The 14,658-nt window shown below is 46.6% G+C and overlaps 2 protein-coding genes across 3 annotated transcripts in view; one reads left to right on the plus strand and one right to left on the minus strand.

Moving 5' to 3' along the window:
- Positions 1-762: 762 nt before the first annotated feature.
- On the plus strand, positions 763-2,074 carry RPLP1 (ribosomal protein lateral stalk subunit P1). The gene is made up of 4 exons (XM_058815953.1): positions 763-948; positions 1,053-1,127; positions 1,234-1,351; positions 1,954-2,074. The coding sequence occupies exons 1-4, from the start codon at positions 877-879 to the stop codon at positions 2,031-2,033; spliced, it is 345 nt and encodes a 114-aa protein (XP_058671936.1). The 5' UTR covers positions 763-876; the 3' UTR covers positions 2,034-2,074.
- A 664-nt stretch (positions 2,075-2,738) lies between these two features.
- PTK2 (protein tyrosine kinase 2) overlaps positions 2,739-14,658 on the minus strand; it is a 151,602-nt gene continuing 139,682 nt past the window's right edge. For both annotated transcript variants that reach the window (XM_058802084.1, XM_058802075.1), the window contains 6 exons: positions 12,594-12,656; positions 9,687-9,726; positions 8,948-9,054; positions 5,313-5,468; positions 4,785-4,865; positions 2,739-3,950 (listed from right to left, as the gene is read on the minus strand). In XM_058802084.1, coding sequence (XP_058658067.1) covers positions 3,741-3,950; positions 4,785-4,865; positions 5,313-5,468; positions 8,948-9,054; positions 9,687-9,726; positions 12,594-12,656 — 657 coding nt within the window. In that variant the 3' untranslated portion in view covers positions 2,739-3,740. The remainder of the gene's footprint in view (positions 3,951-4,784; positions 4,866-5,312; positions 5,469-8,947; positions 9,055-9,686; positions 9,727-12,593; positions 12,657-14,658) is intronic.

Raw genomic sequence — 14,658 nt, forward strand, 5'->3', positions numbered from 1 at the left:
CATGATCTGCCCAGCCACTGAGCTGAGACTCATCAAACACATATCTGTCAAGAAGACACAAAATAAAACCCAGAGAACATTCATTTTTCACAATCCAATGATGCCGTTGGAGCAAAACTCTGGAATTTGCTCAGGCTCATCAGAATCCCAGAACCACAGAATGATGAGGTTGGAAGGGACTACGGTGGGGTCACCTGGTGCCACCTCTCTGCTCCAGCAGAGGCTCAGGATTGTGGGCAGACAGTGCTGGAATATCTCCAGTGAGGGAGACCCCACACCCTCTCTGGGCAAACTGCTCAGTGCTTGGTCATTGATGGGAAAGATGCTCTTGCTCATGTTTGGGTGGAAAAAAATCACAGTACACAATCCTGTACCAAGGGCTTATTCAGCACCTTTTCTCCCCGTTTTATTACATACAGAAAACGGAGTGTTTAAGCGAGGCAGTGACACCTGAAGTAGTTGTGGGGGAGGAGGGCTTGGGCCCCTCAAGCTGTGCCAGGGAGGTTTAGTTTGGATCCTGGAAAAATGGCCTCAGCAGAGTTTTCACCCAGGGTAGTGGAGGGATACAAAAGCCGTGGGGATGTGGCACTCGGGGCACGGCTGAGGCTGGCAGGGATGGGGCAGCGGCCGGACCCGGCGCCATTCTCGGTTTTAGGGTGAATTATTCCCCGTGAGGGCGCTGAGGGAGGGAGGGAGAGCGCGTACCTGCCATGCGCGGCGGGTCACGGGGTGACGTCACCGATGACGCAACGCGCATCGCCATTATAAATCCGCGCCGCGGAAGCCGGCCCCTTTCGTTCCGCGGCGGCCCAAGGTGCTGAGTCCTTCGTACGAAGCTAAGGCCGAACCACCCGGCGACCAGCACCGCGCCCCGCCATGGCCTCCGTCTCCGAGCTCGCCTGCATCTACTCCGCCCTCATCCTGCACGACGACGAGGTCACCGTGACGGTGAGTGCGGCCGCACAAGATGGCGGCGGCCGCGCGGCATGGCCGCCTGAGGGGCCGCGCCGGACCGGGCCGGGCGGGCTCTGAGCGCCGCTGTCTCGTTGCAGGAGGACAAGATCAACGCGCTCATCAAGGCAGCCGGAGTGAACGTGGAGCCTTTCTGGCCGGGGCTCTTCGCTAAGGTGGGCGAGAGGGGCCGCGGGCCGGGGGTGGGCGGCGTGTGGGGCTCCCCAGCGCTCCTCCCGCCCGTATTAACGAGGCTTCGCTGCCGCTTGTCGTTCCCTGCAGGCCCTGGCGAACATTGACATCGGGAGCCTGATCTGTAACGTGGGAGCGGGCGGTGGCGGGGCTCCGGCTGCCGCCGCTCCCGCGGGTGGTGCCGCGCCCGCCGGCGGAGCCGCCCCCGGTAAGTGGCGGCCGCGTCCGACCGAGGCTCGGAACGTGGATCCAGGGATCCATGGAATGGCTTCAGTTAGGAAGAGCTTTATGGCCATCTCTTTGCAAACTCCTGCCGTGGGCAGGGACACCGTCCTCTACACCGGGCTGTTCAGAGCCCCATCCAACACTTGCAGGGATGGGGCAGCCGCAGCTTTGCAAGCACTAGTTACAGGAGCTGTTGGCATGTGGGTTTTGCCATGCAGAGGGTGTGAGTGGTACAGGAGCTGTTCACGTGTGGTTTCTGCCATGCGGTGTGCGTGAGTGTTCTGGAGAAAAGCACGCCCTCCCCTTGAGAAAGGGAGCATTGCACATCATTAGTGTTCCCTCAGAATTAAAACTGCTCTTCCTGTGTGTCATCAGGATCAGAGCATCAGCATCTTCTCAAAATTTTTCGGGTTTGCTGGAAATTAATTCTGAACAAAACCACTTTGCTAATAGCACAAACAACATTCTTGGGCTGTTGGCTTAGGTTTTAGGACTACTTGATGTTAATCATTGCATGTGACACCTTTTGTGACAAGTGACTTCTATGAGCTGATAAATTGAAATATAAATCTGTTTCTTTTCCAGCTGAGGAGAAGAAAGAAGAGGAAAAGAAGGAAGAATCAGAGGAATCTGATGATGACATGGGCTTTGGTCTTTTTGACTAATTAGTTTTGTACCAGCCTGTAATAAAGAACATCTGCTTGTACTCTTGTCTCAGGTGGATGTTTGTGGCCAGGTTACCTGCAGCTCCTGAAGCTGCTGTCATGAGTGCTCAGCTGGGGCTTTACAGCTTCCCCTGTCAGTTTTTTGGTGTTTCACAAGAACAGTTAAAGCTCTAAAAGGCACCCACAGCCTTTGGATGGAGGGAGGGATGAAATCCCAGTGAGCAGGGGTGTGGTGACAGCTGTGGCACAGCAAGGCCAGGGGCTTTTCACAGTGGGGAAAAGGCTGCAATGCTCAGGTGAAGGGCTGAGGTTGTGGAAGGTACAGGATGTATTTACCTGGTGTGGGAGGTGAGGTCACACTGCAATGGAAAGGAGTTCTTAAAAGGCATGAATTTCATAAATAACTTCTGAACAGGACTTTTCCAGAGCAGTTGAACAAGGGAAGAGTCATGTTCCAAGTGGGTATTCCAAAGCATTTGAGGCATTACAGAATTCCAGGTGTATAAGAGACACCAAACTTGTGGAGGGAGACTTCCACAAACACTGATAGACTCTGCACTGTCCCACCTTTTACATTTATATAACAACTTCATGACAGAATGGTAGGTATTTGTATTATCAACTCATTTTTAAAAAGACACAGGTACCCAGGGAAGAATTCTTTTGCAGTGCACACACATGAAATAAAGAGTCAGAGTTTCACTGGTAACACCTTTTTAATAGGTCAAAGTAACTGTACAGTTCATTATATTCTTCCTGAGAATAATTTATATCCCTCAACAGCAAAAAGGGAGTGTGGTTTTTATTTTAACAGAACAGATGGCATAACTGGAAAACCAAGGAAAATCTAATTACACTGCTCTACTGTAACTCCTCCCAGGCAAGATAGACAAAAGGATGGGTTAGTTAACTACAGTGGGTTTAAAATAGTCATCATGGCTTTAATCTGTCATTATAAATTATATAAAAATGGGGGACATGAATGGTTACAGGTCTCCTCAAAATGCAGCTCTGAATTGCTCTGGTACAAAGCAGCATTTTCACTTCCAAGGAAAACAACATTGCTACAAAAGAACTGGCACGTTATCCTGGTGAAAAACTCAAGTGTTCAGTTGTGTCCTACAGCTAGTTCCAAACAAATGCTTCACACAGTCACGTCAAAGTAAAAGGCAGGAAGATGAAGAGGGCTTTAGTTTGTCTTGAAATGACTGAAGTCTTGAAAATATAGCTTTTTATTCTTTCTCTGTAAATTGTGATTAGCATATTGCGACGTAAGTGTTCTAATAAAAAAAATTCCAGTCTGGATAGTTCATATACTGTGGGCAAGAATTCTCAGCCCTGAGGTTTCCCCGAATTCTTCACTTCACAATATCTTTCTCCCATCTGCTGCTCCAACAGTTTTGGCTCCGAGGCCGTGGCCCGGGGGCAGCTCAATGGTGGCAGCTCGGTGCGAAGCGTGTCCCATGCGATGATGGAGTGACTGCCCCGTGCCCCAGCTCCGAGGGCTCCTGTACAAACTCAGCTGCCGCTAACCACGGCCCGAAGCCAGCCCGGCTCCAGCAGAGCCGCTCGCTTCAACTGTTGCAATGAGAGACCCCCAGGGGGCGGCCAGGACTGCGCTGGGTGAATCCTCACTGCTGGTGGAAGGTGAAGGAACATCCTGGCGCGAGCAGAATTCCGAGGCTGACGATGCTCTTCCCTCAGTGCTTAGTGCGGTCTGGACTGGCTGATTTTCAGTCTGGCTTGATCAATGACATCCAGCAGGTTTTTGGCATCCACAGCCAGGGCGTGAGCAGCCGTCAGCATTTGCTTCTTGTACTCCTGCTGCAGGCTGGTCATGACGTACTGCTGGGCCAGCTTCATCTTGTTGATGAGCTCGGCCAGGTCCGAGTTCAGCAGCTTCTGTGCCATCTCAATCTGCAACGAGACAACTCCATCAGCCCTGGGGGTTTGAAACCCTGCACTCACAGCAATTCCACAGAGCCACAGCCCCTGCTGATCCCTGACTGCAGCTGGGCTGTTTCTGCAATACCACGGGGAGCAGCAGATGGGATTTGGCACCTGCTGAGCCACCCACTGCTAAACAGCACCAAGACCCAAGCACTGGATTTTAAACCACAACTTGGCATTAACAGCTTGTAATGGGCTTTCAGGTTCTTGTTAGCTTTACTCTCTTTACTACTGAAGCAGCTCTAAAGCATAGAAGCAGCTCTAAAAAATGAAACAAGAAGGCAGATACAGGTTACTTAAGCACACAGCTAAGTCAGCCTGAACCTCTGAGATGGCACTTACAGAACCCCACTCATTCAAGGTTTGGAGGAAAACTGTTTTAATTATGAACTTCGTTGAAAGCTCTCAGTCACTCCTTATCCAGAACTACAGACAACCTTCCAGCTGTACCAAGCTCTGCCCAATTACCTCTTCAATGATTTGGTGTGCAAGCAAATGACAAGTGACATCTGCACTAAGAATTAACCCTCAGCCGATTCCCTGCTGTGGAACACTGGTGTTTATGTCACTTCCTATAGGTGACACCTATATCCAGTTTAAGAATCCTCGCTAATACCAAGCCTAAGTTCATGCAGCAATTTAAATTAAATTAATTTTATGCAGAATTATAACCCAGGAGTTCAGATTGCTCAGGGAACCAAAAGGTCTGTGCCATGAAGGGAGCACCAAAACCTGTCCCAGTGAGCTGAGGCTCACTGGGAAGGCAGTGGCTGAGCAGCAGGTAAGCAGAGCTCTACGTACCTCTCTGTGGGTGCTTGCAGGGAGCACTGGGAGGGTCTCATCTACTGTTGCCAGTAAAGTTCTTAGTGCCAGACCAACCTCCTAAGAAAAAAAAAGATTAAAGAAATCAAAGACTTGGAAGAAATGGATGAGAGAATTTTAGGAGTGCAAGGAGGCAGTGGATACATTTAATTGCTCATCTGGATAAGGAAAGAGTTGGAATGTGCCTATGGCACTTCACAATCCCCCCTGCAATTGTGTCTATCAGCATCAAAACAAGATGCCAAAGACTTAAGAACAAGTTTTTCTCATAAAAAGTGAAAATGTGGAGAAGACAGCACACTACTCAGGACTCTGGACAAGCACAGGCAAGCTGGGCATGAAGCAGTGCTGTCACAATAGTGGGCATGGAATCCAAAGCTCCAACCTCTGACCACATGAACACAAACAGTTTTTCTACTTCCAGCATTCCAGAAGATTTCCCCTACACCACTTGAAGAGCTCATTCAGAGTAGGAATACACCCCAAGTTCAGGCACTGCCCCCATACCTTCACCATGGGCACGTACTCCTCGGGTGGGGCCGGCTGGATCTTACTGGACATTTCTATCACTGCCTTCACCAGCCCCGTGACGTTCTCGTAGACTTTGTCATTGGAGCGGTCCAGGTTGGCCGTGGGGGGAGGGCTGATCTCCTGCGGCTGGATCTGCAAGCACAGAGCGGCTGCTGGAGCTCCCGTCCCCAGCAGGTGGGGCTCGGCCACCTCCCAGCCGGGAAGGGCTCGGCTTCCCCGGCTCCCACAGCCCCGCCCGGCCCCGCGGCTGCCTGAGCTGGCTCCGGGATGGAGGAGGTTTCTTATAGTTCTTCTGACTGAACCTGATCTCTGAAATGACACTGGGCAACTTTCACCAGGGTTTCCCTGAAGAGCTTCCAGTGGAACACTCAACAGAGAAGGGAATAATTTGAGGCATGAGAGTACTGAGTACTTAACATGTCCCAGTGGTTCAAGTTCCACTGCGAGGGCAACAGATATCAGGTCCCTCATTCCAGAAGGGATTTTTGTGCTCCAAAATAATGTCAGAGCACACGTTAACATACTGATATGTTGAAGAGAGAACTGATATATTAAAGAGAGAACTGGAATGAGATCATCCTTCCAAGCCAAACTATTCCATGATTCTATTACATTATTCTTCTGTTAGTGAAAATCTACAGCAGGCGCAACAAAAATGGTGTCACCAGTACAGGTGGGAAACATAGAACACTTTTAGGCAGTTGATTTCCAAGAGATCAGAAAAAAACTCCTAAGTTAAAAATCCTATGGTCTTTACTCAGGTCAAACTTCCAACATGTCTGGAGTTAAATCCAAGACAGACTTAATTAATCCCAGGTCTGAAATGAAACAAACTTTGCAAACATCCTTTGTAAGGTCCTCAGTATCTCAGAACTGTAAAACTACCACGCATCCCAGTCTCCTGCAGCTATTCCCTACAATGGGATGCCCAAGCAACAACTCAATGTGAGTAGAAAGTTAAAAAATTCCTGATTTCCTCCTGGATCTGAGATGGCTCATGGTGCTTCAGCTCCCTACAGTGGGTCACTGCTGGCTCTCAGGACTGGTCCCAGCTCCAGGACAGTTTCACTGCAAGCCCCTGATCCACTGCCCTGAGGAAACTGTGGAATGCTTTGGTGAGACTTTCTCTAAGGAAGGAGTGCAGGATTCAGTACAAGGTGATTCCATTCTGTAGCATTTCATTAAGTGGATACCAACAGCTACCACAGAGATTCAATCTAGTGCATTGATCAGAAAATACCTTAGGAAAAAGAACACTGTAATTGCTTCAATCAGCAGGAAAAGGCTGTGATTCGAATCAGTTTCAGCAATCAAGAAGTTAAAACAGTCATTTGGCAAAGTCACATGCAAAGACATTTTGGAATAGGGCACGGACACACACGCTCACGCACTGCTTACCCTCCATGGCTATGGTTGAGCAGAATGTGGGGGGAAGTTAAAGAAATTTACCAAAAGAAGGGAAAAAAAGAAAAACAATATTAATAAAACTCAGCAGAAAAAAAAAAAAATAAAACCAAACAAACCCAAAACGTGTAGCAATCAGAGACCAGTTAAAAAGCCTGCAACGAAAACACATCCTCACCAGAACTGGCAGCCACCCGTGTTAGCTCTGGGGCCTGTGTGACAGAAGAGCTGCTGTGCACCCCTGTGGGCAGTGGAAGGGTTTGCCATGCACCCCATGCTTCCTCCTGACTCAACACACGGGCAGGAGATCATGCAAAGCTGACAGGAGCAAGCCAGTGTGGCAGAGTGCTGAGTGGAGCAAGGGCCTGGGAAACCTGTCCTGGGAACTCTGCTGGTCCCTCTGCACAAACAGTCTAGGATACAAATTTTGTATTCATCTTTCTGGAACTTCTTGTTTAGGTAAGTCGAGATGGAAAATACACGGGCGATTTAACTGTGCAGGACTTGTTCACAAGAACTCATCACAGCCATGGCCAGGAACTACCCAGAACCCATTCCAGATGATTCCCAACCCTCAGAACTCCAGACCCAAACTTTTCAAGACTATGGACACTGTGTTTCTCAGACCTTGGTTTCTCTTTGCTTATCCCCAATATCAACACCACTACTCTGCAGAATTTTGAGTTTCTTTGTGGAACTGGCTGAACTCTCTGGAGCCTGCTCTGAAGGCTCCCAAGGGCTGGAAATTCCAATCCTCTTCATCTGTGCTCTCCCTAAAAAGGGGAGTCTGAACTGGGGATACAGAAAAGGGAGTCTGAAATGAACCCCAGAAGCATCTTCAGTTTAGGATTGCAACCATTAACAAACCTATGCCAAAAAAGTAATGGGCTGTTTTCTTCAAGGGGCATAAAACAATCCAATTCCAAGAAAATTTTGACAGAAGAAAAAAAATCAGCCCTTCTTTTCTACTCAAAGAGCTATTTAGTACACAAATCCCGTTCACTTGTCACTACTGATGTCTCTGACTGCTCAGGTTTGTTTGTTGTCAGAAGGATTTATTTCAAAAACATTATTTCATGTTCCAGCATCAGCATTTAGAAAGGAAATTTCAGAGAAGCTGAGTTTAGGAACACATCTGTTACTGCTTTTTGACATTTTCTAAGGCTTGGCAGCTTGTAAAGCACTGGCATCAGTTTATGATAAATAATCCTGCTCAAATTCACCACTGCTGGCTATTTACACTGGTTCTTAAACATTCCAATAATCCCAGAACACGAGCAGGAGTGAGGCAGGCTGGCAGTGGCTGGGATCAAGTTGTGCTGAACACACTGCTCTGATGGCAGTTCTGAATTTCATGTTCAGATGAACTGGGCTTTTTCTGTATTTCCTTAAATCACCTAAAATAAGGGTCACTCATCCCAACTGCTGTGGCCACCACGCCATGGATTCCTGTTCTTTACTACGGGCCTGGCAGGGCTGTTTCCTGGAGATTAGAAAGGTGGCAGAGTCCCACAGGCAGGAAACAGCACACAAAGGGATGATTTTGGGAGTGCCTGACATCCTTAGGAGCTGTTCTGTGGACACCAATTGCAGCAGGGGCAGGACACTGCACCCTGCAGCAGCACCTCTCCTACAAAACCACTGTCAAGTTTCAGTTTTGGCTTTATTGCTATTTATGGGAAATGAAAGAACACATCAGGAAGTATCTCCCTCCCAGGTCAGACAGCCCATTTCCCCTCTTCCCTTGCTCCCCAGAGCTGGTAGTATTTGAGGAGCTCTGGTGCTGCAGCAAGAGCTTTTTGAGCACTGCAGGAGAGGTCTCACCTCCTGTGACCAAAGACAGAAGACTTTGGTACCATCTGAGCAACTGGGATCCCTGGGCATGCTCCACCCTGCCCAACAGGGAGCTGGGTCCATTTGGGACACCTCATCATTCCACATTGGAAATAAGCTCACCTGGGCAGGTTCTAGGTGAGGAGCACACTAAATCACAGCCAGGGAGACCCTGAGTTCCCTCCCCACTCCCCTGGAGCTGTTTGCCCCATGACATTATTTACTCATGAATTCTGTCCCCTTTGCTTTCCATGCTCTCTACTTCAGGAACACCAAACTACCTCAGAGCTGCCATGTTTGATTTGCTGGGGCTGTTTCACTGGTAATGAACAAAGTGGCCCTGGGAATGTTCCATTTTCTGGGTGTTCCCCTACCTTCACACCCTCGTTGTAGCTGTCCACGGGGCTGTTGAGGCTGGCCAGGCTGCCCAGGTGCCCTGGGGCTCCGGGGCGTGGGGGCTTCTTTGGCGGAGCCGCGTGATCTGCGACAAAAAATTGTGATTTTAGAGCAGCAAAGTGTCAGAGGCACCTGGCACCCTCCTGCTCTGCCCTGCAAAGGCTGCATGGGCTCTTCTCTGCCACAGATGGGAGATCTTTGGGTGTGCTGCAGGAAATTCACTGTTTGTGGGAGCTGCACTTTAGGAGAGCAGGATTGTTTTAGTTAAATATTTGAAACTCCTTTTGTGGGGTAACTGCTGCTGCTCTGGGCACAGCTACCCCAGCACTGTGATGGTGTCATCCCTGGTACCACATGCTGTGTGAATCTGGGAAACTGGATTTCTTCCCAGCAGCAAATTGTGTGATTCACTTTTGAGACTGAGAAACCCAATTTTAGGTGTCTGCTGCTGTTTTACATGTCTGAACTCCACCCTGGGTGAATTCCCACTCTGACTCAGCTTGCTCTAGAAATTTCCTGCTTGTTGATCTAAACACTTCCTTGCCTTTGCTGACTGCATGTCTGGGGCCTGCATGGGGAACCTGAACACACAGCACACAAACATCAATGTGTATGGAACTGAATCCTCTCTGTATGGAAATATTGCCATGAACTTTTGTTGACTGCTGCTGCTACAAGACTTGTAATCAAATACTCAAAATGTTAGCATCTGCTTACCTGGTTTTCCCACAGGCTGATATATGTGCTGGTTACCAGCCTATAAAATAAAATAAAATAAACATATAAAGTAGTTATTGCAGTGCTTGCAGCTCTCATCAGCACTATCTCAATCTCAAACAGCAAGAGCAGCCAGCTCTCAGCACATTTCCTACCAGCTGAAAATACATCCCAATTCACCATCATCAGTCCCTCACTACAGGTCTATTACTTATAGAGCAATAAAAGAATTTGCATGTATTTTGTACTGCTCACAACAGTCCTGGCTTCCACATTGCAGTTCATCCTTATTACTCAAAGGTGGTGAGACAGTCACAGGCATTTTCAGTCTGTGCCCAGAGATCCAACTTAGAGGTCATGGTGGTGAAGGAGAAATGACAACAGAGAAACTGCAGAACTTCCTGCTGAATGCTTCTGTAATGGGAACACGCTTTAAAACTGGTTTGCTTTTTGGTTTTGTTGCAAAGCTCTTAGTCAAGGCCCATTTGCTCATCCACTTGGAAGAAATTTAGTAACAGACTGAAGAGACTTTCCCTGGTAATGGCATTCATCCATCCTTCACACCAACCTCATCACCGCTGTGAGCAGCCCAAGAGTCACAGAATTAAAGAATATCTCTGTGTCCACAGCCCTGGCCCTCAGGGGTGATTTTAACTTCCCAAAATTCAACTGAGAATATCACACAGTGGACACAAAGAAGTCCAGGAAATTCCTGTGAAAGTAACTTCTGGGTGCAGGTATGAAGGAATACTGGGAAAGGTGATTGCTGGAATTGCTGTTTGTAAACAGAGAGGGATTCATGGGCCAAGTGCTGAGCAGTGGCTGCCTCAGTCATGGCAACCACAAAGGAGTTGAGCTTCAAATTGTTGGAGGTAGCAGAAAAAATTCCAGCAAAACCTTGGCTATGGAGAGAGTGGACTTTGGGTGCTTTCCAGGAAATAGTGAGGTTCCCTGGGAATCTGCTTTTGAAAGAACTGGAGTCCATGGATGTCAGGTGATTTTCAAGAGCACAATTCAGAGTGCTGGACATCAAGCAAGCAGGGCAGAAAAGGGCCTGGCAGAGCAGGGATCTTCTAGAAGTTAGGAGGACAAAGGAAATGTACGGACTTTGGAAAAAGGACAGGTGGCATCCCTACAGAGATGCTGCTTGCCACTGCAGGGAGAGAATTGGTGCTGACAAAGCTTGACTGCAGTTTCAGCTGGACAGCACCACAAGAAGGGCTTTTTAAAAATGTCAACAACAACAGGAGATGCAGAAATGACACTGGTCTGTTGCTCTGTGAGGTTGGTCACCTCAAAGACAGGGACATGAAATAGAGACATTCAATCATGTCATTATCTTTGACTTGTGCTGTTAACATAAATATTTCAAATCTCATAACCCCAGGGGGAAAGGAAGAGAGCAAGAGAGAGGCAGAATAATGGTATCCCACTAGAAGAATTCTTGCATTTTTATTTCCACAAAATTGTGTATTGAAAGTACAGGTCAAAAGAATGTGATCAGACAGGAACTGCCAAAATGTGGGTGGTAACTTCTCATTTGTATCACTGCCCAGTTTCTCATCCTCTGTCAGAAACTCAAATTGACTCACAGCAGCATTAAGCATTTCCCACTGCAAATGAAGTCAGAGTTATGTTCTGAATCTACTGAGAACTACAAGATCAAATTCTGTGACCAGAAATGCAGTTACCACGAATTAGAGTCTCTTTTAAAACCCATTTTGTCCATGACCATGAAGTGTTTTTTTCACACTCTTCAAATGAGGTGGGATATTGGACCACCTCATCTGGGCAGGCAGGACTTTCCCTGGAAACAGTTTGGGATCTGTAACCTGTGGCATGACCTGAAAATCTCCGGGGCATCTCAAAGCATCTTCACAAGCAGCACAAAATGCAGCAACACTTTTCTTGCTCTTACATAAAGATGCAACAACAGCCAAGGCCTAACAGCAACTAAGAATCTTTTCCAAATTCATGGAAAAAAATCTTAGGAGTTTCCAGACATGAATGTCTCCAGAGACTGTGCTGCAGTGTGTCACTGATATACTCATTCATGACTGTCTTGGATGCAAATGCAGGAAGAATCCCAAAATTCCTAAAAAGTGAAGAAATGCTGAAGGCAAAGCAGGAGTTAACAGTCCCATCCCAAATGAAACAGGAGGGTGGATTTAAAATATCCACCGCTTTCTTGGGAGAAACAGTGGATGAAGACCAGGTTTGTATCATGAGCAGTGCCTAGCCTAATCCCCCTTTTCCAACAGTATGATCCAGAGATTCCAATGGCAATTCAACAATTGAAAAAATGGTTTTAATTAAATTAAACAGTCAGGAGTTAAGCCACTAAGAAAGAACACCCAAGCTGCAGCTGCTGTCTGGGAATAAAGGAATGGCTGTGGGGTTTATTCCAATTGTTTTATAGTGGATCATTTACCCCAAACAGATTTCTGAGTAATACAACAGCAACATTTACATTCCTTGTAAGAAAACCCTTCAGATATTTAAACAACTGCATAAGTTACTTTAATCCTGCTTCCTGTTGACAGAACTTGCAGAAAACAATCCCCATTTTTAAATAAAAGGCCCAATTCTACAGCACATGAGCCCTTGGAAATTATTGTAACATATTTGTGGAAACATTTTAATATTTGTTTCAAGAACAGCTTCAAGGGATAAAAACAAAAAACAACCAATAAACCCCAAATCCCCCAAACTGCTGCATGAACCACTTTGCTGTGGCTGCAGTTCCCACAGAAGCTGAGCCTCTTGGAAAGCTGTACCACCATGTAATAACAGTGGAAACATTTAGCAAAACCTTTAAATCATCTCCCACCCCCAAGCCAGTGTACAGAACGTTCTAGCAGGAAACTGGAGGAAGAGCTGGGAGAGGAAAAGATCCCCCACACTTACAGGCCCCTGCAGAGCTCCGTCCTCGCGGTCAATGCTGCCTCTGGAGTGCCTCATGTCGGGTTTCTGAAACAGAAATCCAGGGATTCACTCTGTGCTCTGCTCACCCAGTGGTGTGCCCTTGGCTTAGAGGCAGTGCAAAGACAGGAGAATGCTGCTCCAAATGCACACTGACAAATCCAGATGTCGTTTCACTCCAGCCCCTGCGCCCCCGCTGGAGCCTCGGCTGCTCCTCCTGCAGCCGCCCCCAGCACAGGACTCAAAATGCTCCAATAAATATCCAATAAATATCCAAAGTACCCCTGAGCTGACACAACACTGGAAAATTTGCATTTTAGTTTTCTCAAAGGCAGCAAAAGTTGGTTTTTTTTCTGAAAAATAAAAAAGCTTGCTTCCCAACAGCAAAATTTCAACCACAGGATGAGAAACGCTGCGCATTAATTCCCGCTTCCTGCCCCAGGATGGCTTAAATGTACTTGGCTCCCTCTGCAAGCAAATGGGGCCAATTACTGGAGCTCTCTAAACACTCCATGTGCATGCAGCCAGCCAACAAAGCCATCCAGATGCCCTTTTCTTCCCATACAAGCAACAAACAAATTTATATTTCATGTGTTTGCAGCACAATACAGGAATCTGGGGCTTGGTTGTTTCTAAAAGCAAAAATAAAACCACACTGATTCTGATTTTTTTTTTTCTTCACACATGAACCAATCATTTTCTCACAGAATATGCTAGAGTTGGAAGGGACTCACAAAAACCACTAAATCCAACTTCTGGCCCTGCACAGGAAAACCCCACTTATCTCCCCAGGAAACCCAGGTATGTTTTATTTATTCTTCAAGGACAACACTGATTACATGGGAAGACAAAGGAATAGTGGATATGAAGCCAAAGTTAACACTGATCTGAACACACAAGCTCAGCAAAATTACAGTGTGCTTCTTGTGCACCAATTCTGGCACTTAAAACCAGGATTTATCTGACTTTCTCCTACAAGACTAGATGAGGAGTCACTGATAACTTAAGGGATAAAGTGGTCACACATAATATGGAAATAACATTTTTTTAATTCAGAGAAATGTAGATGTAACTAAACACAGTGTCACTAAACTGACCACATGTTCTTTCAGGGTTAATTTCAGGGGACAAATACATCCTTTTCTTGTTTTAAGGCTATTTGAGATTCCTTCCTCCTGTAAGAATATGAAAGAATAATTCCAACTCACAAATCCTACTAAATGACCCTAAAAACCAACAGGGCAGAAGGAACCTGCAAACACACACTAATAGTGATCTTCTGTCATTAAGAACAGTCCAGTTGTGCTGCCATGTCAGAAGGGCTCACATTTGGGATTTTCATTCAGTCTTCTGCAGACTGAGTGGGGCACAGCCAGAGACAGTCACTGTCTGAAAGAACTTGCAGATTAAAAATAGAAAATCATATCAGACAGGGAAATATTTAACCCTCTCTTATCGTGAAGAACTGAAACAGACACAAGTGGTCTCCTCATGTTTTTCCAGGAATTTGTGACAAATTTCAAGATGAAACTTACCATGACTCATCTCCAGTTTATTTCCTTATTACGATACATGAATTCTTTTCTGATTAAAGTCTCATTTGATATGAGTATGTCTGAAAGTTCACTAGACAGGTAAAGTCATGATTCTCATTGTATTCTTCAGCTAAATCAAATAGTTACCCTTGTTAAATATCCATATAAAGCATATGACAAACTACATTTCTATTACCGTGATGCTCACAATTTGCCATTGTTTCATGTTCATTTCTAGCCAGGGAAGTTCCCAAACTCTTTGGAAATAACCAAAGACTGTTTTATCACAGAGGTCTTTAATGCTCTTTACAGTTACAGCAATTTATTACTCAAAAAATGCACCTTAAACCAGGAATGGTTTGGGCTGGAAGGGACCTTAGAGATCTCATTCCAACCTCCTGCCAGGAGCACCTTCCCCTGGAGCATCTAGAGCACATCCCTCAGACCAGAATCCAGAGACAATGAAATATCGAGCATTTTAGAAGAGTCAGAAGCACAAAAATGCACAAAAGTCC

Source organism: Ammospiza caudacuta, chromosome 1, assembly GCF_027887145.1.
Source record: "Ammospiza caudacuta isolate bAmmCau1 chromosome 1, bAmmCau1.pri, whole genome shotgun sequence".
NCBI lineage: Eukaryota > Metazoa > Chordata > Aves > Passeriformes > Passerellidae > Ammospiza > Ammospiza caudacuta.